The sequence below is a fragment of the Salarias fasciatus genome, chromosome 13 (genome assembly GCF_902148845.1).
Source record: "Salarias fasciatus chromosome 13, fSalaFa1.1, whole genome shotgun sequence".
In the NCBI taxonomy this organism is placed as follows: domain Eukaryota; kingdom Metazoa; phylum Chordata; class Actinopteri; order Blenniiformes; family Blenniidae; genus Salarias; species Salarias fasciatus.
Window position 1 is genome coordinate 16682250 of NC_043757.1, and position 25848 is coordinate 16708097.

A 25848-nucleotide genomic window follows, 5' to 3' on the forward strand; every position below is an offset into this window, starting at 1 on the left:
GTCACAGCAACCTGGGAGCTCCTGCAGTCCTTCACTAACCCAGTTTTTAGACCTGTTTTTTTCAAGAGCAGTGGCACTGAAAGCTAAAACTTATGTCATCTTTAAAATAAAGGCTAGAATGACAGAGTGTGAAGTGGTTCTCTTAAAATTCAATTCTTTACTTTTCTTATGCTGAGATTTTCACTGTAAACATCAGTTTGAAAGTCCAAGAGTCAATAATTCATACATAGAAAGGGCTCTTAATCCAAACATTTCGAGTATGTTGACCTTTTATATGGTTTGTCTATGGGTAACTTTAACTAATCATGCAACTGAGTGTGGCGCTGTCCTTGGTGCTGAAGTGCTGCTTCACCGTTTATTTTTCCCCAGTTGTTGCTTTCATCAAATGTTTTCTCTTCATGAAAAGATTCCACCTAGAAAATTTACTTAATTTTGCTGTGGTTTAAACTCCTATATGTGGCACAATTTGCTGAGTAGACCATTTTTGTTGCTAATAGTCGGAAACATCCGTTACCTAATTTAATCATCCATTATAATATGTCAAGCTCACAGAAGCAGGATGTGAAAGACTGTGCTCACTATGTATGATTAAAGGAATTTTGCAGAACTATATTAATCAAAGTATGGCACAGTACTCCTCAACATATCAGCAGATGCATTCATGACCTTCCTTCAATGTACAAAGGACAAGATATAAATGGTCAAAGCAGCGCTGTATCTACGTTAAATAGAAAATGTTCTTAAAATGACACCATGCATATTCGATCCCCGGGAAACCACAGGCACCTTTTAATGAGCTTAAATCCTCTGCAACAACAGAAAGTGCACCCTTGGGAGGGCATGATTTAAACCCATTTAAAGCTGCTCTGACGTTTCCATTCACTCAAATGATGAGCGATGTTGAATGCAAAGCGGCAATGTGAAGTCAGGAAAGCGTCAGGTAGGATTAGTGTGTCATGAACACGCAACAAGTCCCCTCATAATTACAGAGGAAATAATCTAATGACAGTATTGATTCTGTTGTATAAAGGGAAACATTTATCTTTTTAATTGATCAATTTAAGCTATAGATTTTGTGAATGTATGAATATGTTCAGTCTGTTGAGAAACACATAGCACAGGTGCAGCAGTGTTTCTTTAAATTAACAATTTCTTCTCCCCTAAGTTTTTGATGTCACTATCATGCAGCAAGACCTAGTGACTGCTTTATTGGTGTTGCTTTTAAGTACACAAAACCACAAGAAAAAGGACGAAAGTTAAGCCCTTGAAAGCTGACAGATTTGATGTCATTTAAACACCTCTTGCTTGAGTGTTCCTCATTTTTCAGAGGTGTACGAAAAGACTCTGGTCCGACAGGAGGTGAAGCACAGGAATAAATTGAGATACTCAACAAACTATCAGTCATCGAGCACAGGCACAGCTTGAGTTACAGCTCTGATCTTTCCTTCGAATTGCTGAAACTGATACTCACTGGTATGAACTGTATGAACCTGCTGTACATACAAACACACGAAATGCCTCTTTCCACACATCTTCATCCGTGAAGACTCACAGCTCTCATCTCACACCCAGAACATTCAATTTACACCTTAATGACTTGTTCTCAATTTTTCAGTTTTCAGTAGAAATTTTTAGTAGTATTTTGATAAATAATTAATTTTCTAATCAGCTCTTTCCAGCCAGCCCCTCAGTCATTAAAGGCTAACTAACTCACAGGGAGTGTATTTTCCACCCTTCGTTGACAAGTTCCTGTGGCAGGTGGATAAATTTACTGCTAACTATAGCTATCAGAGCAGTGAATAAATCTAAGCTAACTATAGCTTTTAAACACCTCAGGGATCTCTTGGTTTCATTCCCACTGCTGTGTGCAGACTGTGTACCCCCAATTCTTTACTGTCAGCTCTAAATTACACCATCTTCTTTCACGCTCTCATAGAAAATACATAAAATCCCTCTTATGCAGCACCACGGTACACAGATGAAAATATAAAACTGCCACTCAATTATTTTTTGAACACATACATGTACATATTAGCATAACACATTGATTTGTGTGACTTTACAATGGCAGAATTGAACTTCTCCAGTGACCTTGTTTGTAAAACAAACCCTTTGATGCTAAAACAGCTTTGGTTTACTTTATGTGACCACTTTGTGGGTTTTTTAGTGGAAAACCAGCTGTGATTAAATCTACTGTTCTGTTATTGTTTAATCATCTGAATAGTTTGGCCTCAAAGAGTCGATGTGCTATCATATGTAGGCTCGAGATGAAATGCGTGAATGAAGACTGGGAGTCTGCTTCATCCATCAAAGTGCTGCCTCTATAAAAAAGAAAACTAAGCGGGGTGAGGTCTTTGACGTATCAGCCAGATTGAAAAATGGTTATCATGACCTAAATAATAATGAGGTATTTTGAGATGGCTGGTCTGTGTTGTTTTGTCACTGCCAATAAATCATGTTTCTGTCCTCCTTTAAGGTGACAGAGATGTTACATATCCAGCCGACCTGTCTGCAGCTGTTTGCAGAGGTTGAATGGCAGCTTCTGCTGATGGAAACCAAGAAAATTCACAATAATTCATGGTTTGGACGAGCTAAAGAAAGTAGCGTTGGCATGTATGATTTGTGACTCTACACAGTGTCCCCTGAGTCACAATATCTGACCAAAGTAAAAATAACTATTACACATAAGAGGTTGTCAGTGTGTGAGAGAAACGGCCTCCTCTCCAATCCAAACAACTCCAACTTCCAACTCACTTCACTTTTTAAGAGATGTGCTGCACAGTGACGCAGTGATTAACAGTCTCACCAAACAGCAAGACGGTTCCTGTCCTGCTGCTATGCTCACACACTTGCATGCACGCACACATCACAGATGCAGACATCAGTGCAAGTAATTCTCCTTTTATCATTTAGGAAACATCTAAATAAACATAAAATAAGTGTTAAGCTGCTTTCCCACCTACTACTTCTTCATTTCCGCTGCCTGCCCGCATGCCAATGTCACACTCTGGACAACGGGCGGGTGCACATCAGGCTTATCCACCAGGGAGCCTGCTGGTCACAGCCACTAAAAGTCTGATGGGCCCCAACTGGGACAAAGCTGTCGCTTCTGCTCATCCACCCGGGCATGAGGAGGCCAAAGCTCGACCTTGAGGAACTGCAACGCTGACCTCCAGCGAGAGAGGGAGTGTGAGAAAGCCTGAGATGAAAACAGTGAATCAATGGGAAGAAGACTATAAGAAGAGAGTAAGAAAGAAGAGGATAGATTGTGGCACTCAGAGAGTGTCCCGGTGAGGAGAAACGTAAAATTTCAGGACGTAAAGTTCAGTTAAACTCTGAGTTGCCATTTGGAGTGACTGTGTGTGTTTCTTTTATTTGTTGACGTGATGAATGTAATGGAATCACAATGTTTGAAAATTGCCGTTAAATAATTCATTCATTATCCTCTCAGTTAAATGGTGATTCATTAGAACAAAATTAACATTCTTGACTTGCTTTAGGAAGATAAATAAAGCTTAGAAAACTATTTAATAATTGACAGATTAGGCTTATAAATATAACTTTTTCTGCTCGGAGCTTTTATTACCGTCAGGCTCGACTGACAATGTTGGATGTCTCTCTTCCTTCTATTACTGTGAATATGTCACTTGCTTGACATTTTCCTCAAGTGGCACTTGTCTGTCATCTTCTTGCTCTGCATCATTCTGATGTCTGCCAATCTGCTGTGTGCTCCGGGAACGTGTGTGTCTGGTGTGTGTGTGTGTCTCTCTTGGTGGGTATGTCTGAGCTGTGAGTGATATGTCTGATAGTTTGGGGAAATGAGGAGAGTTCAAATCTTGATTTTGAGGCAGATGTAGAGGTATTTCAAGACGGCTTTGGATAATTTTTGTCTCTTCACAGGTTGACATAAATACCTCAATATTTACTGAAGGAAAGTGGCGTCTCAGAGGTGAAAGTGATGTTTGTTTGCGAGGTGGAGCACAAGGGAAAAACACCACTTTTATTGTGTTGGTTTGTATTTTTCTGAATGATCTCACACACTGGACGGTTTTGTATTTTTGTATCGGATTCACGACTTCTGCACGTCGAGACAGTTTGTTTTGTTTTCTCCGATTTATCAAGCGAAATGACGTGATTTATTTCTTTATCATCACACTGATTCCAGCTGAGTACAACAGAAAGATTCTGCCTCTTCTCCATCCCGAGTGCATATTTTAATGTATTAGACTGACAAATCCTCATATCCTTGGTGAAAGTCAAACGTATTCAAATCATATTCATGTGGAAAACAGACTTTACTCACGTGAAAGATCTATCATACAGTTTCGTGTGTTATTAATACTGCAGTGTCCTTGGAAAAAACAAAAAGCATCCTTACGTAATGCTTTGTATAAAAAGTGGCACCGTGTCACGAGATCTTCAGTTTCATTTTGCGTATTCTCTTATCGCCGTCCTCCTGCTCGTCATCACAGTGTGACTTTTCAGCGGGTCGTCACCCCGGTGCCACATCGCGCCCTGTCCTCAGCCGCGGCGGTGAGCTCAGCCTCGTCCGGCCCTCCGCTCCGCCGCCGCTTCCCGTCGTTTTGTCTGCTCGTCTGTCTGCCAGTCCGCGTGTCGTCAGCCTGCCTCCAACTCCCATTTCCTCAGATCCCGGCCTTTTGTGTGAGTGCACGCGTATACACACGCTTACACGCACTCACACATATGGGTATGTGTGATCTCATCAGTTCCCACCTCCGGCTCTCCAAATCTGATTCCTCCTCGGGTTATTTTTAGCCGTGGAGGCCCACTCCACTCTGGAAGGCGTCATGACCTGTGCGCCTGTCTGCCTGCTTTTGTGTAAAGGGAGCAAATAACAAAGCAATTTTATCAGGTGCGAAACTGTGTGTCTGCTTTCTCTCTGAAGCCGTTTTCTACGCATCACAGGAAACTCGGGTTCATTCATTTTGTGTAAAGTTTTTGCGAGTGCAATTCACAAAAAAAAACAAAAAACATGCAGTTTTGCTTTGCTCGTTTTCCATGAAAAGACAGCAGGTCTGGCATATGCCAGCGCTTGCTGTTCAACCATATGCTTACATGAATGCACATATGGAAGCAAAGATGTTCGATCAACGTGTACATTACATACCTGAATATTACGAAAACCGAAGAGCAGAAAATGCAAGGAATTTGGTGTTTTGGTAGAATTCTTTAACAGTTTCTGGGTGATCGATGTCACACTGTGGAAAGGCTGGTTTATTTCTTTTCTCTGCCAATTTAAGAAATATACATTTGTGGGATTATAAACTCAACTGAAAATGTGGTTTGCATTATTAAATGTTGTCATTGCTGCAGTCGTTTGCCAACCATGAATTTCCTTTCTTTGTATCCTTCCCCTAAACGTTTTTCTCACCTACAGATTTCTTTGTACTAATTCCAAATGTGAGGTTCCTAATATCCAATACATCAAAACTATGACGGTTGCTCAGATCTGTTAAAATAAGTATTACATAAAACGCAAAAACATGACTGTTTCGGAGCATCAGCAGGTTATCAAATCCTATTACATATAAACAGTCTGCTGTGGTGAATGGTGATTAAGTTAGTAGCTTAAATGAAAACAACATTGCCAACACTGATTAGCATGCAACCAGTGTGTTTCTCCTACTGCTGATTCAGTGTGTTTCATGTCACTTGTGTCTGAATCTCAGTGCTGAATGGCTGCCCGACCCTGATTCTCCATCCATCAGCTTTACTTCACTTATGTGCTCTATTTTATTAAGTCTTCTCAGTCAGAGAGAATAACTCAACACTTATTGTATTTGTTCTGCTCTGGAGCTTTTGGTATCGTTTGTTTCATCTCAACTTGTTTTGTTTTGCCTACATTTTTAAATGTTCATTTTTTTTTTACATTTGATGCATTCATAAAATGAGCTGCTGGCCTCTATTTACTGTTCCAAAGCTCACAAGCACACACTCCACTAACCTCGTGCACTGGTTGTAACAGTGCGGTAATAAAATATCGTGGTTGATAGATATGACTGATTACAGTTACAGTAACGGGTAATGCTGTGACAGTGAATTTATTAATTAAAGGTGTGATTTATAGGAGGTAGAAATGAGGGGATTTGGATCTTTGCCTCGGTTTGGGGAGATGTGTCCCGGAAATTTCCACCTCTGCTTGTGCGTCCAGACACAGCGTGTCTTGTGTGCTCGTTAGGCTGCATCCACACACAGACGTCAACAGGATTCTGCACAGCTACAGTAGCGCCTCAGTATAAAGTAGCTCCAGAAAGCTGTCTGCAGCTAAGCCCTTGTGTTTTTCACAGTCATGCAGACAACGATTACAGGAAGCAACACTGCTGTTTAAAAGTTGAAATGTTCTCAGTCAAAAATTTGAGTCGCACTGTTCACATATTGACAAAAACCTTTCTGTATACAGAGCGAGATGTTCCCGGCACGTGATAAAATAGGGATGATTTATGAAACAGACAGGACTGCAGGATGTAATATGGAGTAAAAAAACCCCAGAATGTTAACGGTGACTAGTATATTTAAAGACCAGACTCAAACGTATTGGCTGACTGTAACTGCTGTTTTCTAGTGGCTGTGGATTGATTTAGCAGGCTTAGAAACAGTTTCTTCAGACAACTGTAAAGCTGTATATTTACTTCAAAGATGCAAGAGCAGCAAGAAGGAGATTAGAAATAATTACCCTCTGGGAGGTATATTCAACTCTTATACAAAATAACCCCGCTCTGAGAGCGTGTATGTGTTTGTATCTGCTTGTCGGTGCGTCTGCTTTGCGGAATACTAATGGGCTTCATTGCCTGCATTGCCATGATAATGAGGTTTGTCATGTCCACAATGTAATATGAGAGAGACGGGAGTGCAGAAACTTCAGAGTGTGAGGAGGACCATGATGCACTGCGTGCGTGCTTCACTTTGTGTTCTCGTATACATTCTGCGCATGCTGGATCGATACGCTGACTCTCACAATATAATAGATGAAATGGGAATGACTGTCTGTGCCGTTTTTTTTCCCAATACATAAGGCCGAGTGAAGATAGATAGGGTAGGAGGTGTGTGTGTGTGTGTGAACCCAGACCTGGGGAATTGATGCTGTGTGTCGTGTCCATGACGACAGCCCGTCTCTCGCTCTTTCTGGCCGTCCGTTTCCTCCCGGCTTGCTCTCTTCGGTGACAGTTGACAGGTTTAACACAATGGAGCACCTGACTGGAATCTGCGTGTCGGAGGCAATCGCCGCCTCTCCTGTCCTCCTCATTATGTCCTCTCACTGAGGCAAACAACTGGTTGCACCTATTGATTCATAAACAAATCGGTTGTATGTGCAGGTAACGATTCCTGATGTCCATCCAGTGTGTGTGATTGTGTTTTTATGCCCTCCATGACTTTGTCAGGTTCTGTGTGTGCTACAGGCAGAGTTGTCCTTTGGTACAGGTTGGATCATTTTGTGCCTTTTGATTAGCTGCTGAATCAGCACGGCGCCGGCGCGTTGTCATTGTCCTATTGTTCTGTTTTCCGCTGAGACGTTCTTTGACATGCAAGCGGACGGGGCTGTGAGCCAGGCATCATAATCTGTCCTCACCTAGACCAGTCAAAATAATGAGTGATTAATTGAGCTGTCCGCTCTTCAGCTGAGGAGATGATAAAGAGGAGAGGTTATTGCACATGCCATGATTAGGGGTTTATTTGGTATTCCACATGCGTGCGTTTGACTCCAGACATTTTGTTGTTGGAGCAGCTGAGCCGTGTCAGGTCAAGGTCTTTTCTAGTCTTTTACCCATGCTAAATAAACTGAAACGGCGAACCACTGACTTTGAGTTATTACCTTATCTGGCCCAACACCAACACGCCCAGCTGCTTGCCAGGCTGTAGATGCAGCTCTATTAAAAGCTCGGCTGATGAGATGGAGGCGCAGACTTGGCATCCGCTCAAAACTGCTGCACGCTGTTATCAGGTGAGTGGATGTGCAGGGAGCGTCTGAAAGACGCATGAAACAAAGCGCTGAAGGGCCGTCCACCGGAACCGCGTGTCCCAGTCTGTGTGCATGTGAATGAAGAAGTCCAGAGGGGGAAGCCAGAGCCTTGAGTGTGTTTATGCTTTAAATACATATGGTGTAAATTCTTTAATCTACAGTGACCTCTAGTGGAAATATATCAATATTGCAAGTGTCTCTATGCACTCGACCTTTTGATTTAATTTCTGCAGCCTGTGTGTCTTTAATACACTCCTGCCTTAATTTTCTTTACATGTCAGGGTCACTTCGGGAACATTTCGTGATTCTCTCTCCTCTCTTACATTTCAACAGTCCTTTTTTTTTTTTTCTCCCACGGCCTCCTTCCCCATTCTCTTTCTTCTGTCCCAGTAGATTTCCAGCCTTTCAGCACCTGCACACTGCCACTGAGGAGCTCAAAGTTTTCTCATTGTACATTTGATCCACAGTATAAATAATTCATTGTTTATTGCAAATCTTGCTTTTCAGTGGTGGTTTTCTTCTTTTTGTGTATGCATGCAGACTTGGAAAAAAAAAAAGGAAATTTCCCACATTCTTATCTCTATGTTTTCCTAACAAGCTGTGTTGCCATGCTCTGTCACTGCACTTGTTTGTGTGCTGTGCTGGTCGACCTGTGTCACAGCTCAGTGTTCATTGTGTGTTGTCCGTGAGCCATGACAGCAACCAATACAGCGGCGGTCGTCTTCACGACCGACTGTCTGCACAAGTTAAACAAAAATGATTGATACTGAGGGCCTCATTCACTCTGGGTGAATAGTTAATTGGAAGTAAAAAGCTTTTACTTAGATCTCAAGTGGAAAACAGAGCTTACCTTATCAAAGCAGGTGCTTCGTGATGAGATGGTTGCACATGTATGGATACACGTAGGACACGCCTTTATGTATGTGATTGCACCCAGAGAAGGAGGGGAAAATCCGACAATGCCGCTGATTACCTCTAAATATAGCAAAGAGTCGCACACCGTCGGGTAAACTGGAATCGGGCGCCTGCGTTGGTTATGTGGGCTTTTCAGTCACTGGTCGCCCTGAGTGGCTCTGAGGGCATTGGAGGGTTTTATGCCGTCGTCTTCCTGTCGGTATTCCCACTGTCTTACTGGCTGTGCCTGAGGAAAGGTGAGTCACGCTTTCTGGAAGCAAGAATTCAGGATTAAGGGCATTTTCTGATAGTCATATTTGGCCTCACGAGGTCATTGATTTCCTAACTTATAAGGTAAATATATTTATAAGCAAATCCAGGTAAACGAGAAATGCTGACCCTGAAACATTCCCAACTGTTTGAAATATGCAGGTAAAAGTTTGAGTGGCATCCACACCAGATGTTTGTGGTGTGGGGAATGTGCTGCTGCTCAGTCTGGTGAATCCTTGTTGTTATCCAGCTGTCTTTGTCGTCACGATTTCATGTCTGTTTTGCAAAAAAAAAAGAGGCAGTACTGTACTTCTGTTTTAGCTAAACTTAAAACAATGTAAAGTGATGCAACAAGTCATATTTATTACATTATTTGAATATAGAAGTAGATAATTAGTACCAGGGGTTTAAACTGCAGACATGGTGGCAAAAAGAAGCAAAAATTAAAATACAGGAAGGGATGGATGGAAACTGAAGCTCATGAGGTTTAAAGATACAGTATGGAATAAATATATGAGAACAGTCACAGGGTGTGAGGCATTATTGACGAGGTGGGGTCTAGAATATGATCGCTGAGATAATGTGATGACTGATTTATCACGTTTAAAGCTACTTTCCCTCCCAACTGTAAACCTTCCATACACACAGTGACTGATCTTTGCCCTTTGTGCCCACTAGATGTCCCAGTCTACCTGACGTAGGACTGGCAAGCTTATGTTTCAGTCTTCCAGTCAAACTGTCTCTTTCCAGCCTGTTGTTTTATATCAGTATTGATCATGTTCGCAGGGACTCACTGACATCAGAGATGACATGTTCAGCCAGCTTGCTGTTGATTCGTGATGTACATTCATCAGTACTCTCATGTCACGCAAAACGGTTCGCTGAAATGAAATTCGTACTGTGATGGAGTGAGCCTGTGATCCTTACAGCCTGCTCTCAGAGGTCATTTGCACCCATGTTTTGTTTCGGAGCGGGTGTTTGTGAGGATGCTTGTTTTTCAGCGTGGTTGATCAATAGTCATGCGGAGATCAATAGTCATGTTCTTCTGTGTGTTCTTTGTGTGGATTAGAGGATACAGGGACCTGTGCAGTAGAACACAGCTAAAGCAACTTAACTCTCATGTAGCTTTGACCTTCAACGCTGTGGAAAAATAGGTTTTCTTCCTATAAAACTGCTCCTGGTTTGAATTAAATAGATTATTTACTGTCATTGTATCATAGAACAAGATTAAAAGTGATTTCTAGAGAAGGATCTGTCATAAATGCTTCTTCACGTCTTTTCCTTTGTTGATGTGCTTCAGCTCAAATGAAAGAATAAGACACCCTCCGTAAGAGCCGGCATGTAAAGGCCGGAGTAAATAGAATTACTCACCCCGGTCTGCAGCGAAACTCATGAAGCCATCAGCACAGATGTCGGCATCGCTCGCCGCGGTCCTGCGCCTATCAGCTGACTTGCTTCCTTTCAGTGAACACATCTCACTGCATCTCTTACAGTATATTTAGCAGCAGCAGAAGAAATTTGGAAAAATCAATAGGAGGCTGAGAGGAAAGTTCGTTGCGTTTTGTCTTAAGAGCTGACTGATTCCGATTGCCTCCGATAATAGGTCACACCAGACAAAAGAGGGCTGAGATGTTTTGCTTTTAAGGATTCATTAGTCGGAGATTTCTCAGCAGGACTCAGAGAACAGCTGCAGGCTCTGTACATATTAAGGAAGTGTAAGAAAATGATTCCATTGGCTCATTTTTCATTGATATTGTAAAACAAGCTCCCCAACAAGATGATTTACTCTGGATTTTAGACTGGATTTCTTTGGAGTCATATCTGCTAATAGCAACATTTTTCCAATGAGTCAAAAATATTTATCATTAATATTGTATGAAATATCCTTGGGATGGATGTGTATAACAACATAGATTATAACTGGATGTACAAAGCTACTCATTTAAATTGATTGTGAGTTGTGTTTCTGTTTTGGTGCAGTAGGAACTAATTTTTCAACTTGCTCTTAGTTAGAGTGGGAAAAAGGGCTGCACCTTCAGCTGGGTCATTAATCTTTAATACAAATTGCAAGCGTTGTGATTTTCTGACGTTATATATTCATCATGTTTCAGTGGGGTGAGTGAGACACAAACAGAATTGTTGTTTATAACAAACCATGCACATATTTTTAGAGCACATGATAGCTTTACTGATGAGGCTAAACTGTAGTGTGATGTTGTAATTAAATAAAAGTACATGAGAGATGTTGCTGTGTTGAAAGACTATGATTCGCCAAGCCCTGAAGGTAATGATGTCCAGAGAGCACAGGCTGCAGGGACGTGTGAGAGATTTTCCAGCCTGTAAATAATCCATGAAAGCAGCATCCCGCCTCTGTAGGGAGCTCCTCATGTAAACAATATCTCCATCGTCCAGGTAAGACGGGGGCAGCAACGACGCCTCGGGTTCAGATAAAAGAATCGGTTTATTCGAATATCAAAGCTCGGCGAGCGGGAAGGAGACAACAGCCATGACACAAATGATGAGTGATGTGTTATGAGAAAGCACATTACTCTCAGCGCTGCGCTCTTATTCACCCTCGTAGCGCTAAAAGAGGAAATATTGAATGTGTCTCATCATTTATCATGAAACTACTTGCTTTCAGTTGTTTAGTAAGGTCAGAGAAAGTCAACAGACCTGTTGCGTTATTAGTTATTAAGCTGAACTGAATTCTAGGACTGAGTGTGTCCTTCCCTTTTAAATTAGGAGCGTGTGTGTTTGTTGACCTTGTGTAAACACTTTCCTCCAGTTGTAAATCTGATAGAAAAATAATAACGGAGAAAGTAGTGGAGGAGCGGAGGACACATCTGCAGGTCCAATTTCTATGCTGACAGCCCGAATGAGGTGAAAAATTCTCCCGGAGCAGAGATGCTGGAGGGTAATAAAGAATAGATGCCTCTTTCCTTTGTTCTCTGCAGATCGGTACACAGAGGAATCTGACCTTAGCCACTCCGGCTCCTCACTTTGTCCTCTCCTTTGTTCCTGTTTCTGTCTTTTCCTGCCTCTTATTACTCTCCCCTGCCGCCAGGTCTGCAGCCCCCACCCGCCCGCCCCCCCCTGCACCCATTCCTCCATTCAAATGACAAATTTTCAATACATGAGGGGACGGAAAAATCGGCTTTAACCCACAAGGCAGGGTCATGTTTCTCTCTCTGTCTTGCCTTCTTTTGTGTGTGTGGTTCAATATTTATCTACACCTGCCACGTCTGCAGCGCTCCTGTATGCATTACCGCCACGGAGAGAAAAAACCCACTCCTGCACGGCGCCTGTTTGGCTTTATAAAATATATGGGAAGCGTGACGTCAAACGAGATCGGCTCTCCTGTCACCTTGTCTGACTTTTGCGCGTCTGTGTGTACCGACGTGTGCCGGAGCGTGTGTGTCGGTAGACATTACAGTGACCCGCACGGTCCACACCGATGGCGCTTATGTGACAGACGTCTCGGTAATGAGGCACGCTGCTGTCATCGGAAATGTGGCAACAGAAATGTCAAGAAAGAGAAACAGGGGCAGAAGTGAATGCAGACAGAGCACATTTGTCAAACCCCCGCTGCCTCACCTCTCTCCACCTTCCCTCTTTTTAAGGAAAGGAGCACAAAGGAAAAACGGGAGCGGGAGAGGATGACAAAGAGGGAACACACCATGCTTTTCCCTCCGTTGTTATTTTTGCAGCATAAGGGGAAGTGATACCCTCACTGGGAACCACGCTGGGAGGGGCAGCACATCAGGTGGTGTGTAATGGCAGCAGCCTGAAACAGTCCTGTGGACGCTTTACGGATTTCAGACTCACTTGATGACTGCCAAGAGATGTTTAAAAGAAGAGACGAGTCACTCACAACCTGCTTCTGTTCATGATATTTGATATTTTTAGTATAAGAACGTGATAAAGTGACGATATTTTGTCGTGATCTTATGTTTTATGACTCCTTGTTGTCATTACATTGTGTTGTTTTCAAGAGCACTTTATGTTGTATGGATTCCCTTATTTCTGATGACGATGATGATGATGATGATGATGATGATGATGATGACTACAGACCAAGAGCTTCAGCTGACCACATAACCAATGAGAAATTGATGAGAAAATGGAAGGACAAAATGTTTATGCAAAAATCGATAGAATCTAATTACCAAACAATGTAATGGATTAGCTGTCTACTCTTCTGTACTCTCTTCTTTTAGACATGGTTTTCAGTGAGGGGCTGTCCGCAAATGAAGTGCTGGGGAAATTCTTTCAATGCTTTGACTTTAGGATGTAAATAGATACAGAAAAGAAAAAAAAAATAGAAGACGTATTTCATGGATATGATCTTATGTTGAGAGCAACTTTTGTCTCATTGGATACTTCACTTTTTTACTTTTTCATATTATAGTATGTAGTGTATATTTAGTGCTAGTCTTCAAGAACCTTGTCAAATTAATCAAAAGTTAAGTTTTTTTCTGAGTTTTGTTGTCAGTTCTTCCCTCTCGGTTGCCTGGCCGTTGCACTCTGAAACCTATTGTAGAGATTTTTTTTTTCATATTACTTCTTCTCATGTTACATCCAGCACTAACTTATAACTGGTTTTACATTTCTCGGCATTTACGTCACAGAAAACATTTAAGACTATTGTTTGAGTTGATTAAGTTTCAAGTGCAAGTGATCCAGGGGAGTTCAGTTTTCATCAGTCTTGCAGAACTCAGCAAAAAAAACAAAACAAAAATCTGTTCTTGAAAGACATGAATTAATGAGCTAATGATGGTGAGAAAAAAGGAAAACTAAAGCAGCTGATATATAAAAGAATCCGCATGCACACAGCAACAGAGAGCAAAAGAAGCTAATGTTTATATAGGAGCTGTGAGTACAGCTGGGGTTTGAGCACATCTTTTATGGCTCTGAGAGGAAAGATAATTCAGGATCTGAGTCTTATTCCTGTTTACATGCAACCCAGGAAAATGCTGATTATTAAAGATGAGAGTTTTGACTATTGTGAATGTCCATAGCCATCTAATTGAGCCAGCACTAAAATGTTTTTTAATGAGAAAAACAAAAGGAAGTGTACCTGGACCTCAGGAACTGTGGCTGTGTGGCATTAATATCATGATAGAATTACAGTGGTGAAGTGATCACTGTATTTATAAGGCGTTATTTTTTTTCAAATCGGCTCAAAGCGTGGCTGTATATGAAATTACATACAGATAACCGTTTAGGTCAGGTATAAACAATAAAGCCTATTGCGTTATAACCTGTCATATACTGAACAACGCACAAATTTAGATGCTGATTAGATTTAGATTTTAATCAAATAATAGCGACCGCAAACCAACCGCTGCGCCCAATATCTGCGGGAGGGACCTCCCCATCCAGCAGCAGTGTTGCTTTAATCTCCTCTGAATTCCTGTTATCGATTTTATGATGCTGTCACAGAAAACATTTGTTTCTCCGAATTTCTGTAACAAAGCCAAAAAACACTTTGCCCATTGATCTCTGGTAGCAACACATTTAAAAAGTTAATGAGACATTGTCTCGACCACCAGAGGCGGAGCGGGGCAGACGCTACAGCAAAGACACACTTTTGAGATGGTACTTGGTTTCACATTAATGTAAATATATTCCCTTTCCATTGGCTGAATTTGCCGTAAACACTGTTTTCCAGTTTCTGAAGAAACCACATTAGGCAAATCAATCAAGGTAATGTCACTGAGAGGAAAAGCACAGCTCAACTCTCTCCCCCCTGAAACATCCATCTCTAACGTTGTGTGTGTGCGTCTCAAGTCCCTGTTCCTTTCTCTCTCCCTCCCTCTCTTGCGTATTTAGTCTTGCTCTCTCTCTCTCTCTCTCTCTCTCTCATTTTCTCATCCATCTCCCTCTCATCCTCTCCCCCTCTCTCTATCTGCTACCTCTCCCTCTCACTCACTCTCTCCCTCTCTCCCCCTCACAACACTCGCTTCCTGACAACCACCGCCAAAGGACTAAGAGGCGCAACACATCCCCAGATTCCATCACTCGATGGGGGGCCGGAAGAGCAAATAGAGGAAGAAAAACTAAATCCCAAAACTTTACGGGAGGTGTTTGAGCAACTTGGATTTGTTTTGCGGCAGCCTGTAGCTCCTCCTCGAATGCCTTCTACAGATGGATAAAGAGACCAGGTTCTGCATGGCAAAAGAAAAAGCACTAATTTAAGGAAAGAGAAGAAGACTGAGTGTCAGTTTTTCTATTTTCTTTTTCTTGGCCAACTTTTTTTAACCGAGTCAGAACAGTAGATTGGATCAAAGTGAATCAAAGTGAGACCGGAGGAGGCGGCCGGCGGAAGTTGTGAAGTTGACTCCGATTGGGTGCAGCTGGTTGGATCTGGCGTTCCCGGCCGGTTCGGGGCCAGCCAGACGTGGCTCGCTGGTGCAGCGCTGGGCGATGACCGACGCTGCCCTCCTAAGATGTTGACTCTGGATGGCTTGGAGATGATCGCGGTGCTGGTGGTCATGGGTCTCTTCATCAAAGTGCTGGAGCAGTTTGGGATGTTCGAGCCTGTCGGTGGGGAAGGTAATGGATTTTTTTCTTTGTTTCTGTGTGTGTGTGTGTGTGTGTGTGTGGGGGGGGGGGGGGGGGGTGTGCAATGGACAGTTCTTGGGTTTACAGGTCTGTGCATAAACACAGATTATCTTCATTTGCTCTGCCCACTCGCTCCTGAGCAGGCTGCAGTCCTGACTGAGGGTTTGGGTTACCAGTGCAACTCTGGGCCAAGCAACACACACACACACACACACACTCTCTTGCTCTCTCTCCCTTCCAAACACACATAGAGAGTAACTTTATCTGTGTGTGTGGCCTCGGTCTGCCCCTGGGGTGTGAGCTTTTACCTTTTAATCGATAACACTATGGACAGGATGGGTCTGAGTGCTGTTTTGATGCTCTTGTCTGACTGAATGTCAGTCTCACTCTTAGTGCTTGCATTAGCTTTATGGTACGTATGTAAACCTATAGATATTACAGATTTCTCTTTTATCCAGGTCAGGGGGCAGATACTTACTGGCTGAGATGGACTGTTATGATTTAACGTTCTCCTCTTAATGAATGCCGTCACGTGAACCCTGCGACCTGTGAAACAGACAGAACTCGTCATTGATTTGTGGTAAAGTGGGAGTTCACTCAGTCAGGTCAATACTTGAGCATAGTTTGATCAGTGAATGTATATTTCTGAATCATACATTCACCATCAACACCAACTGCAGGTGATTTAAGAATCTGACTGACAGCCGTGGTCTGTCGCCACGTACCAAGGCCTTGTTTGGCCAGTTTTATCAGGATGACCCGTGTATTGTCCCGCTTGGCCAGTCGTCTTTGCTCTGTTCAAACGCGCTTATCTCTCATCTGTTAGTGACAACAGGACAGATTGGATTCTTATCGCCAGCCTGTGATTTTCCTCTGCTCATTGTCCAGGGCGTCCCGCAGGTGAAAGCGTCCCTCTGACGGGGTCTTTAGGTGTATTTCCAAGTTGAACATGAGCAAAGTGACAATCCTCTAGTCATGATATGAGGGGCAGTCACACAGCTCGCTCAGTTGAACATGGAGTACAGACTGAGTTAAGAAGTGACCTTAAGGTTTATTCTGGATGCTGTTCTATAAGAGGAAATCTCCATCCCTGATGTGCCTGCTGGACTGCGCCCAGTAGTGAAGGTGTGCCAACAGCTCATCTCATCTGGAATAAAGTTTCTGTTGTCCGTACCACAGCACTTTCCATAAACATGCAAGAAGACTCGAACAAACACACAGACACACACTGGAGCTCCATTTGTGTTTCCATTACACTCTGAGCATCAGTCTAAAAGATATTTTGACCACTTTATAGTAAATAGCTGCCTTAGTGTGTGTGTGTGTGTGTGTGTGTGTGTGTGTGTGTGTGTGTGTGTGTGTGTGTGTGTGTGTGTGTGTGTGTGTGTGTGTGTGTGTGTGTGTGTGTGTGTGTGTGTGTGTGTGTGTGTGTGTGTGTGTGTGTGTGGTGTGTGTGTGTGTGTGTGTGTGTGTGTGTGTGTGTGTGTGTGTGTGTGTTCTTGTATTTCTATCCTTGTCGGGGCCAAATGTCCCCACAAGGATAGCAAAACGTGGAACGACGTGCCTTGTGGGGACCTTTTTCCGGTCCTAAGTAGGAGAAACAGTGTTTTCTTGACCATGTTGTTGTTACTGAAAAAAGTAAAAGTGCAAAAACATTTCTTTAGGGTTAGGCTTTGTTGTGGTGTGGGTTAGGGTTAGGGTAAGGGTCAGGGTTAGGGGCTAGACATGAATGGGAGTCAATGGACGGTCCCCACAAGGATAGAAATACAAGACTGTGTGTGTGTGTGTGTGTGTGTGTGTGTGTGTGTGTGTGTGTGTGTGTGTGTGTGTGTGTGTGTGTGTGTGTGTGTGCCAACTCTCCAAGTACTTAAGCTAATGAATTTTTTTTAATGGATGAATGAAACCCAGATGGAAGAATGGCGAAAGTTGTCCGAGTATCTGCAGAATCACTGGGAGCTTCAGTAGCTTCATGTGTGAAGTATTCATGCTTCTTTCACAGAGATAAAGTTAAAAAAAAAAAAAAAATCAGCTTATTTCCTGGGTATGGACAACACACAGATCATAAGTAAAAGTAAAACAAAAAAAAGGTTTCAGCAACAGTTTAAATGTTAAAATCTGTAAACATAACATCACTAATCTAAAGTCACCTTTGGAAGGAAAAAAAAAATAAAGTAGGCTATTTATTGCGTGGAAATGCCCTCTCCTCGGCCTCCTTGGCAGACTCGTTTTCCCAGACCAGTCCTGAGTCATGTTCTTGAGAGATCAAGCAAGACAAGTAAAGTAAAGAAACAGTGCGACTCTCATTACATTAATGAGCTGCACTGCTGAACCTGCACTGATTAAACACACACACACACACACACACACACACACCGACTGCTCATCCTTTGTAGGGGAAAGAGGGGAAAAAAACTGGACGGATGTGATTCAGGTGGTCTCTGTGAGGAGGAGCACTCTGGTGTGAATGTTTACGAGGCCCTGATGGATTTAAACCTGGTGGCTGATGGCTGGAGTGAGTCCTTTTAGAAGTTTATGAGGTGGAAATTGAAGGGATGTTTTCGACTCTGTGCCTGAGAAAAGCCTTTTTTTTTTTTCTTGCAGCACAGCATTTTCCTCCTGCTTGTGGTTGTTCCCTGGGTAGAATTTGCTGAATTTAGCTGACTTGAGGAATAAACAAACAAAAATCTCTCTTAATTTGTTTGCTCGCTCTAAATATAGTAGTTTGTGTCGACACAGAGATTTATTCCTTCCTGTCTCACTGTGGGTATATGTTGCTAATTACAAACTACTTAAACGCTTGGGTCTCCTGTCTGTGGTGTTTCTGGTCACTCATTTCTTGAATGCAAGATGTGGCGACTTGCCATATTCACTGCAAACTCTTTCTGTCTTTAATTTCAGAAGAAATTGACCTGGCACCGACGCTGATGAGGGAGCAGATGTCAGGGACATGCCTAAGCACGGTTTTATCACTTCTTCTGTGGTTTTAATGCTTCAGTATAAGCAAAATGCCATAAATTAGTGGCAGAACAGAAATTTTACTGCCAAACATTTCAGAATATGCATTCTTTGACCTCACATAAAGAGGCTTTACTTTCCCTTTTGTGTTTGGTTCACATCAGCTTACAGATGACAAGGATTAATTAGTAAAGCAGTGACGGACCCAAGGAGACAACCGGAGACTGCACTGCAACAAAAAACACTTCTCATTCTCTGTGTCTTCACATTCTCAGGGTGCTTTGAAAAACATCTCCTACACCAAGTGAGGTGTTCAGCTTTCACATTTCACCTGCATGCATGAGAGATCTACCACATGGTTGCACATTGGTTGTCAGCAAACTAAAACCTCATAAAGTGGCAGAAAAGTCATTCTACTGTGTTGTGTGGCCTGAAGTTACAACCTGATTTTTGTTTTGCTTCTCAACATCTGAATAAAAAGAGAAGAGTTACATCCGATATTGCTTCAGACTTCATTGCATGGGTCAAATCTGTCTGGGCTGTGTTGGTGACACAGCTGCGGGTCTTTAGGGAATTCTTCAGACCCACATGTTTTCTATTTCTCTTTCTTGCTTCAGTCTACAGATTGTGATCAGAGAAGAATGTGGAGTGTTTGCCTTCCTCTCCACATCCACGGCTGATCTTGCAGTATTGGCTACTCTTGGTTCTTCCGCTGCTTTAACGTCCTACAACCTTCACGTGAATCAGCAGCTGGAAGCTAAAACCAGAGATTAGCTGGTGATGTATTTTCTCGCTGGATCTTTTGTGCACACAGGTTAAATTAAGACAGGAGTCACTGTCGTCCTACTGCAGGCCTTTCGTCTCTTTAGATGTCCAGAAAGTCTGTCAACATGTGTGCATCACTTACCGTGTTCCCTCAGTTGAAAGTCGAAGCAGGTCGAGTGGCTTTATTGCCTTGAAAGACTTGGAAGATTGATGACTAAGGAAGTAATGAGGAATATTTTTGCCAAAGGTTCTTCTGGACAAGATCCATCCGTCTGTCCGTCCATCCATTGTGGTGTTGATCAAAGCCGACATATTTTTGAGAGACCAGTTATAGCTCACTGATGCCTCCAGTTTTATATTGCAGCTATTATTTTGTGAATGTTCAGTAATAAATCATAATAGTCTGATGTTTCTATGCTGATGTCTCCAGTAAATGCTATACTTTTACCTCCACTCCGGAACAACATCCCTTTGTTGTGTAAAATCGGGCTCCACAAATCATTTTTCCTGCTCAGAAGGGCATTTGCCGGGACACTTGGCTATACAGTGTGTGTGTGTTTTGTGTACATGCATATATACGTGTGTATGACAGAGCGACAGTATGATGAGAGTATGAAGGAGAGGGATAAGTGCAGGTAAATTGCATAGCGGTCAGCAGAAGACCCATTTGTGTCCAAGCACGTCCATCTACCCTCCATTGTAATTGTCCTTCAGTGGCTAGCCAGGCTAATGGACAATGGTGTGTGTGTGTGTGTGTGTGTGTGTGTGTCTCTGTGTGTGTGTCACTTCGGACTCACTTTGTGATATTGTTGTATGAGACATTTGCTGGTTTACACACTCATTGTGGACATGATAACCATTGCTTTAAAAGAAACAGTGTTGTTTACCTCCAGGGGTTTAGATTCTACACCGTTGGGCAAAGTTGAAACAAGGGCAGGTTTAAAGACGCTGTGGCCTCTCAGTAGTTTAGACAACAAGTATCCTGACGGTGGCAAACACTATAAACAGTAATAAAACTGCAGGGAGAGTGTCCTTGTTGTCCTTGTCCCAGGCTCTTTCTTCCTCTGCTCCTCTGATAGCCAGCCAGTAAGAAGATGAGAACCTGGGACACAGGAGGATCAGACAAGAGGATATTTAATACGCAACTCGCTCTCTTTCTCGATCCCCCTTCATCCCTCGCTACCTGTTTCTCTCTCCTTTTCTCCGCTTCTCTCACTCGCCCTCTCTTCTGTTGCTATCTACTTTTCCTTTGGCTTTACTTCCTTCGAGTTGTTTTGTGTGTGTGTGTGTGTGTGTGTGTGTGTGTGTGTGTGTGTGTTGTGTTGTGTTGTGTGTGTGTGACAGGTGCACTGTGGATAAAAGAACAGAAGTGGTTGACGTTCCCTTGCTCTTCATCTAACACACGTCTGCAGACAGATGATAACATTGAGAACAAGCTAATGAACACACACACACAAACACACAATCTGTCCTTGAAAGTGTCTCTGGCTCATTAGAATGTGAGAGATTTGCATTAGCAGAGCTTAGCATCGTGTCTGAAGACATTTTTCTCAAAGTAGCTTAACCCCTAAATGTTCTGGTGTTTCGTGAAGTTACATTTGGTTTTCCATGAAAGAATTTATGAAACAAGAGCGACAAGTAAGGAATGCTGACAATATTTCCCAGCTTCTAGCGTTCCTGAGCGATGCGGCGGCTTTGAAAGTAGTTATGAGAAGGGCAAAAACCTGAAAAGCTCCAAAATTGAAAATACAGAAAGTTTAAATTGGAAGATAAATCATGGCTGAGGGGATCTATTATCATTTTTAATAAATGTGGAAACATTAAACAGTTTCTGACACATGCAGTGTTGACCTACCAGATGATCAGTGTGAGCATTGAACTCAGCTCGTCCTCCGTTGTTGGCAAGTACAAGTAACCTCAGCTCAATATGAGAAATTACTTCTACTTTAGAGCATTGTAACTTTTCTGTAGCATCATGCTAAAGTTTCCTCTGTGCAGGATGTTTTTGCTCATTCAATATGAGTCCCAGCCATTACTTGTGGTAAAGCTGCAGTGTCAAGAACACTGGCCCATTCATTAGGAACGATGAGAATATTGAGGGAAGCCAGTCAAGGCAAGTGGTCATGAATTATGAAAATTTAATGTATGTATCTTCTAAGACAGCCTATAAAGGAGAGACGTGGGTCTAGATAATAAAGGAGAGTGAAAAACGGAAAACTTCTTGGGAATGAAACGTCATGAATTGATTTTAAAAAGTCTTAGATGTTCCAAAATTAGGTAAAGCGACCATTAAAGATCACTTCGAAAGTATAAATAATTATATATGAGCCATTGAATTTGATGCCGCACAATACTCTCTTCTTTATTGTCAGCAGTATACCAAATATTTTTTTAGAATATGAAACCAACCATATCTGTGCCACTTTCTCCCTAAACAGTTTCCAAACTGAAAATAGAGTGAAAATGTTTGGATAAACCACCTGGTTACACATTCACATTAAAATCGATCAAGAAATGTTAAAACAACAGTAACAAATAACATGTAGAGATAAAATAACGTTTCATGAAGTTTAAAAGTAGATGCTTGTCTAGTTTCCGTCTTATTTTTGGCAGGATGTGAAATGTTGAACACTGTCAGAAGTTTCTTTTATCTTGGATTTGCATGTTCTCCCTGTGTGTGGGTCTCCTCGGGTACTCCGCTTTCTTTCCATCATCCTGCCACTTGACTTCACTGAAAAACTGTATATTTGTAGACTGCCCATTTTATTTTAATTCATTTTGAGTCATAATGTTACTTTTGTTTGGTTATCCTTGTTTATTGTTCAAAGCAAACTTGTTGTAGTTGAAGCCATTTCTACCTTGAACAGCTCCTTTATTCATTGGTATTTAGATTGTTCGTGTCTCTTGGTTAGGAGACCTTCAGAACTTTCAAACATGAATACTATGAATTTTTTATGGCTGTGTGAGATGAGAATGTTTTCCACATGACCGTTTCCTTTATAACCAAACACAGATTTAAATCGGTGAACTGAGTAGTTTCTGAGAGACGAGATGAGGTGAGGCTGTGAGTGACTTTTATTTCCATCACAGATTCAGATTTTTCTCTGTCATCAGTATCTCTGTTTATTCTTTCCTCTTTAGATGCATATAGTGTGAAAAGAACACAAAAGACTTACTGCCAAATATTTATACTGCACAGGCAGTGGTTATTAGTCACCCAGCCTCATAGCAACTATAGAAAACTATGGGATGCTGTCATTCTGGTTGCCTAAACATAACGCTGTAGCTTTCCCTGACAGAGTACCACGTTGTTCAGTTGGACATGTAGTTAGTTTTCACAGTAATATAGTTTTAGTGACAGTAATTGCCCATTAAGATTAGTCGTAGTCATCTTTTTGTTTCAGAAAGATTTTTTCCACCAGCTGAAACCAAATCACAGGAGGGCTGAGATTTCAACCCTGTTACCTGCTAGAGTGTTGTTGTTGTTTTTTTTTTCCCCCCTTTCCTTTCTTCCTGTTTGGAGTATCGATCCATCAGGATGTTTTTCTGATCTGGCCTCTGGCAGGAAACTGCTTAGCAGAGTGTTTATTATTTGATGGAAAAGGGTTCAGAGAATCGCTGCGAACGATGCAAATCCTGTTTGGATTGACTGCCTCTCGCCACTCAAAAACCCAGGATGCACTCGAAAGGCATCGCAGCAGCTCCGAGCCGAGGGAAACTTCACAGCACACCTCCAGCGTTGTTTCCCCACCCCCCTGTGGGTTTGATCTTAGACGATATCATAACAGCAAATCTGACTCCATTCCCTCGCTGCATTGTATATACGTGTGTGTGTGTGTGTGTGTGTCTGTGTGTGTGCGCAGGTGTTGGAGACTGTTAATAGCTTGTGATCTTTCATTACTTCCCACTGCTGACCTGTCTCTGGAGCTGAATTCAAATGAAGGGAGGCCAGAGATGAGCATCACTGTTGAATAGTGAGTTGCTAATCAGATGTCCTACCTTTTACTGCCCTCTGCAGGTGTAGAAGTTAATCACTGCAGTGTGAAGTGTGGGTAGGTCAGGGATCTACATCAGTGTGTCATCAGGACTTTTACTATGCAAGACCTGTTCTGTTTGATTTTCATCACTGCATCGTGTTCTCTTTATGATTAGACAATCCGATGAACATTCAGTTTTATCAAATTGCTTTCTAGAATGTATACATTTGAAATTTCACAGTAAAATGTTTAAAAAAAAATACTGGAAAAACATATGTTCAGTATTTTCGCCAGAAACAAGTATGAAAGATTAATTTATTGCTGAACTGTATATCAATTATCTAGTGATTCTGAAGTGAAAGAACAATGACACCCTAGAGGAATTTAACAAATTTATGCGCACTAACTTGAAATAGGTAATGCTTTGTTTGGGAATATATATAAATCTTATAAAGTTCCACTGTGAAGTAAAATATTCTAAAACAATTTGTGCATTCTATGTGTTGGAAGATTCATTTAGCTTAGACTGAAAGGACCCAGTGAAGTGAGTCCTGTTTTCGTTCCACATTGCTGTTTTAAAAATATCCTGAAAACCTAATGATCTATGCAAATGGCTCTCTTATTTCACTTATCTAATTGGAAACACACTGGCCAATTTTTAGCCCCATTTGTCAATGACCTCCTCTGAGTCTCATCTCTCTCTCTCACACACACACACACACGCACACACACAAACACACACGCGCTCTCAATTCTTTCTCCCTTAGACATTTTAATCAGTTTTGAGAGGAATAATTGCCCAGGTAGACATCTAAATATGGAGGTATTTCAATTACATGGTGTGTCTGGCTGCAGGCAAACTGTGCCTCATGGAGACTAATCAACTAAGACTGATTGATCTAACGTTTTATTACAGTCCATCTCTCTCTTTCTCTCTTGCACTCACTTCGTGTGTGCGTGCATGTGTGTGTTTTCATGTCAGCATCTACCGTGGATTACAATGCAAGCAAAATAAGGTCATCATTATAAGATCAGAGTGTCTCTTGGGATGCATTTCAGTTGTCACTTTCTCATGCGAATAAGCCGTAAAGAGTTTAGGCTAAAATAAGCTCCCGTGGTTCATCAGCATATTTTTTTAAAGTCCTGACGGACTCCCTCTGCCCTGACAGGACCTTTGGAGGTGATAAGTAGATAAAAGAGCAGTGGAAAGTCACGATGAACTTGGCTTGAAGTGGTTTTGTCAGCTCACCACTGGCCTGCTAATTATATCACACAGACTCAGATTCTCAGTAAATGAAGCACTGATCTCCCTTTTTTTTTAGCTAAATGCAGGTAGCAGGTCACATCTGAAGTGACAGGTGTCCTCGGTAGAGCTTGATGGTAAATATGTTATTTATCTTATCTCCATGTCCAGAGAAGCATCAATTTGCTTTTGATGTGGAGGCCAGTTGACCATATAACACCTAATAATATTGCTTTCTTTGTAGTTTCTACACTTTTCGGTCAGGGAGCATCTTTTTTGCCAAACATGATCCAAGTCTTAATCCACAAACAGAAGCTCAAAAACCCTTAGGTGTGAAACAGTAGCAACGAACACATGCAAAACCGCAAAAGCTGGGAAGACAAGTGTTGAGTGAGCTGCAAAAGCCAGAGATAAAAACAGGTAGGAATACTGCCAATTTCAGCTGTCAGTCCACAGCTGGCGAAGCGTCCTTTCATGAGCTTTAAAATCCTATTAACTGTACAGTGATTTTCAAAATGAGCACCGTCGCTTTACTGATGACCGCTCGAAACCGTAATTATGTGCGAATGAAACCTGAGCTGAATATTGCGTCTTTTTGAAATGAGAGTCTCACTGGAACCAAAGCTCTCATTTACTGGCTATCATTGATCACATAGTCACAGTCCAGGCTCTGGCAGTACGTCAGTCATGCTGTGAGCTCTGCAGTACAGCTCTTGCGAATCACAATTTGATTGTTGCAATAAGAGTTTTATTGTTGCAATCAGAAACAGAAGTCTGCTGCTGTGTTTTAGAGAAACCGTGGGGTCTAGACATCATCTGAATCATCTGTTGTCACACCGGGGTTACATTCAGTTCAGCACTACAGTAAGACACATTTTATGTTACCATAACCACAACCACAGACAGCAGCAAGATCAGGAGACACTGTCTGGAAATCACAGAGGTGTCGTCTCTGAGCAAAGATTTATGAAAGAAGAGAAGTTAAAGGGTGGATCTTTTTTTTTCTCCCCTTGTCTCCTGGAACAGATTGATCTTACGTTTCTGTCTCAATTTAAGGCAAACGTCTTCATTCTTTATGGAACTGTAAGTGACAGTTATGTGCGATCAGCCTTGATCTCTCACACTTTCATCCTCATTTTGACTTATACTCACTCAGATTGTGTTTCGGAGTTTACTGGCCTGAATATGTCAGCATGTTTAGG

At 42.0% G+C, this 25848-nt stretch overlaps 1 protein-coding gene across 4 annotated transcripts in view; it reads left to right on the forward strand.

Annotated features, from left to right (window-relative positions):
- The window catches only part of LOC115399856 (Kv channel-interacting protein 2), an 84898-nt gene that overhangs the window by 47902 nt on the left and 11148 nt on the right, over window positions 1-25848 (forward strand). The window contains exon 1 of one of the 4 annotated variants that reach the window (XM_030107490.1): window positions 15533-15697. The exons of the other annotated variants lie outside the window; for them this stretch is intronic. Within the exon in view, the coding sequence (XP_029963350.1) occupies window positions 15592-15697 (106 nt within the window). The 5' untranslated portion in view covers window positions 15533-15591. Of the gene's footprint in view, window positions 1-15532; window positions 15698-25848 lie in introns of those variants that run through there. 4 annotated transcript variants of the gene reach the window in all.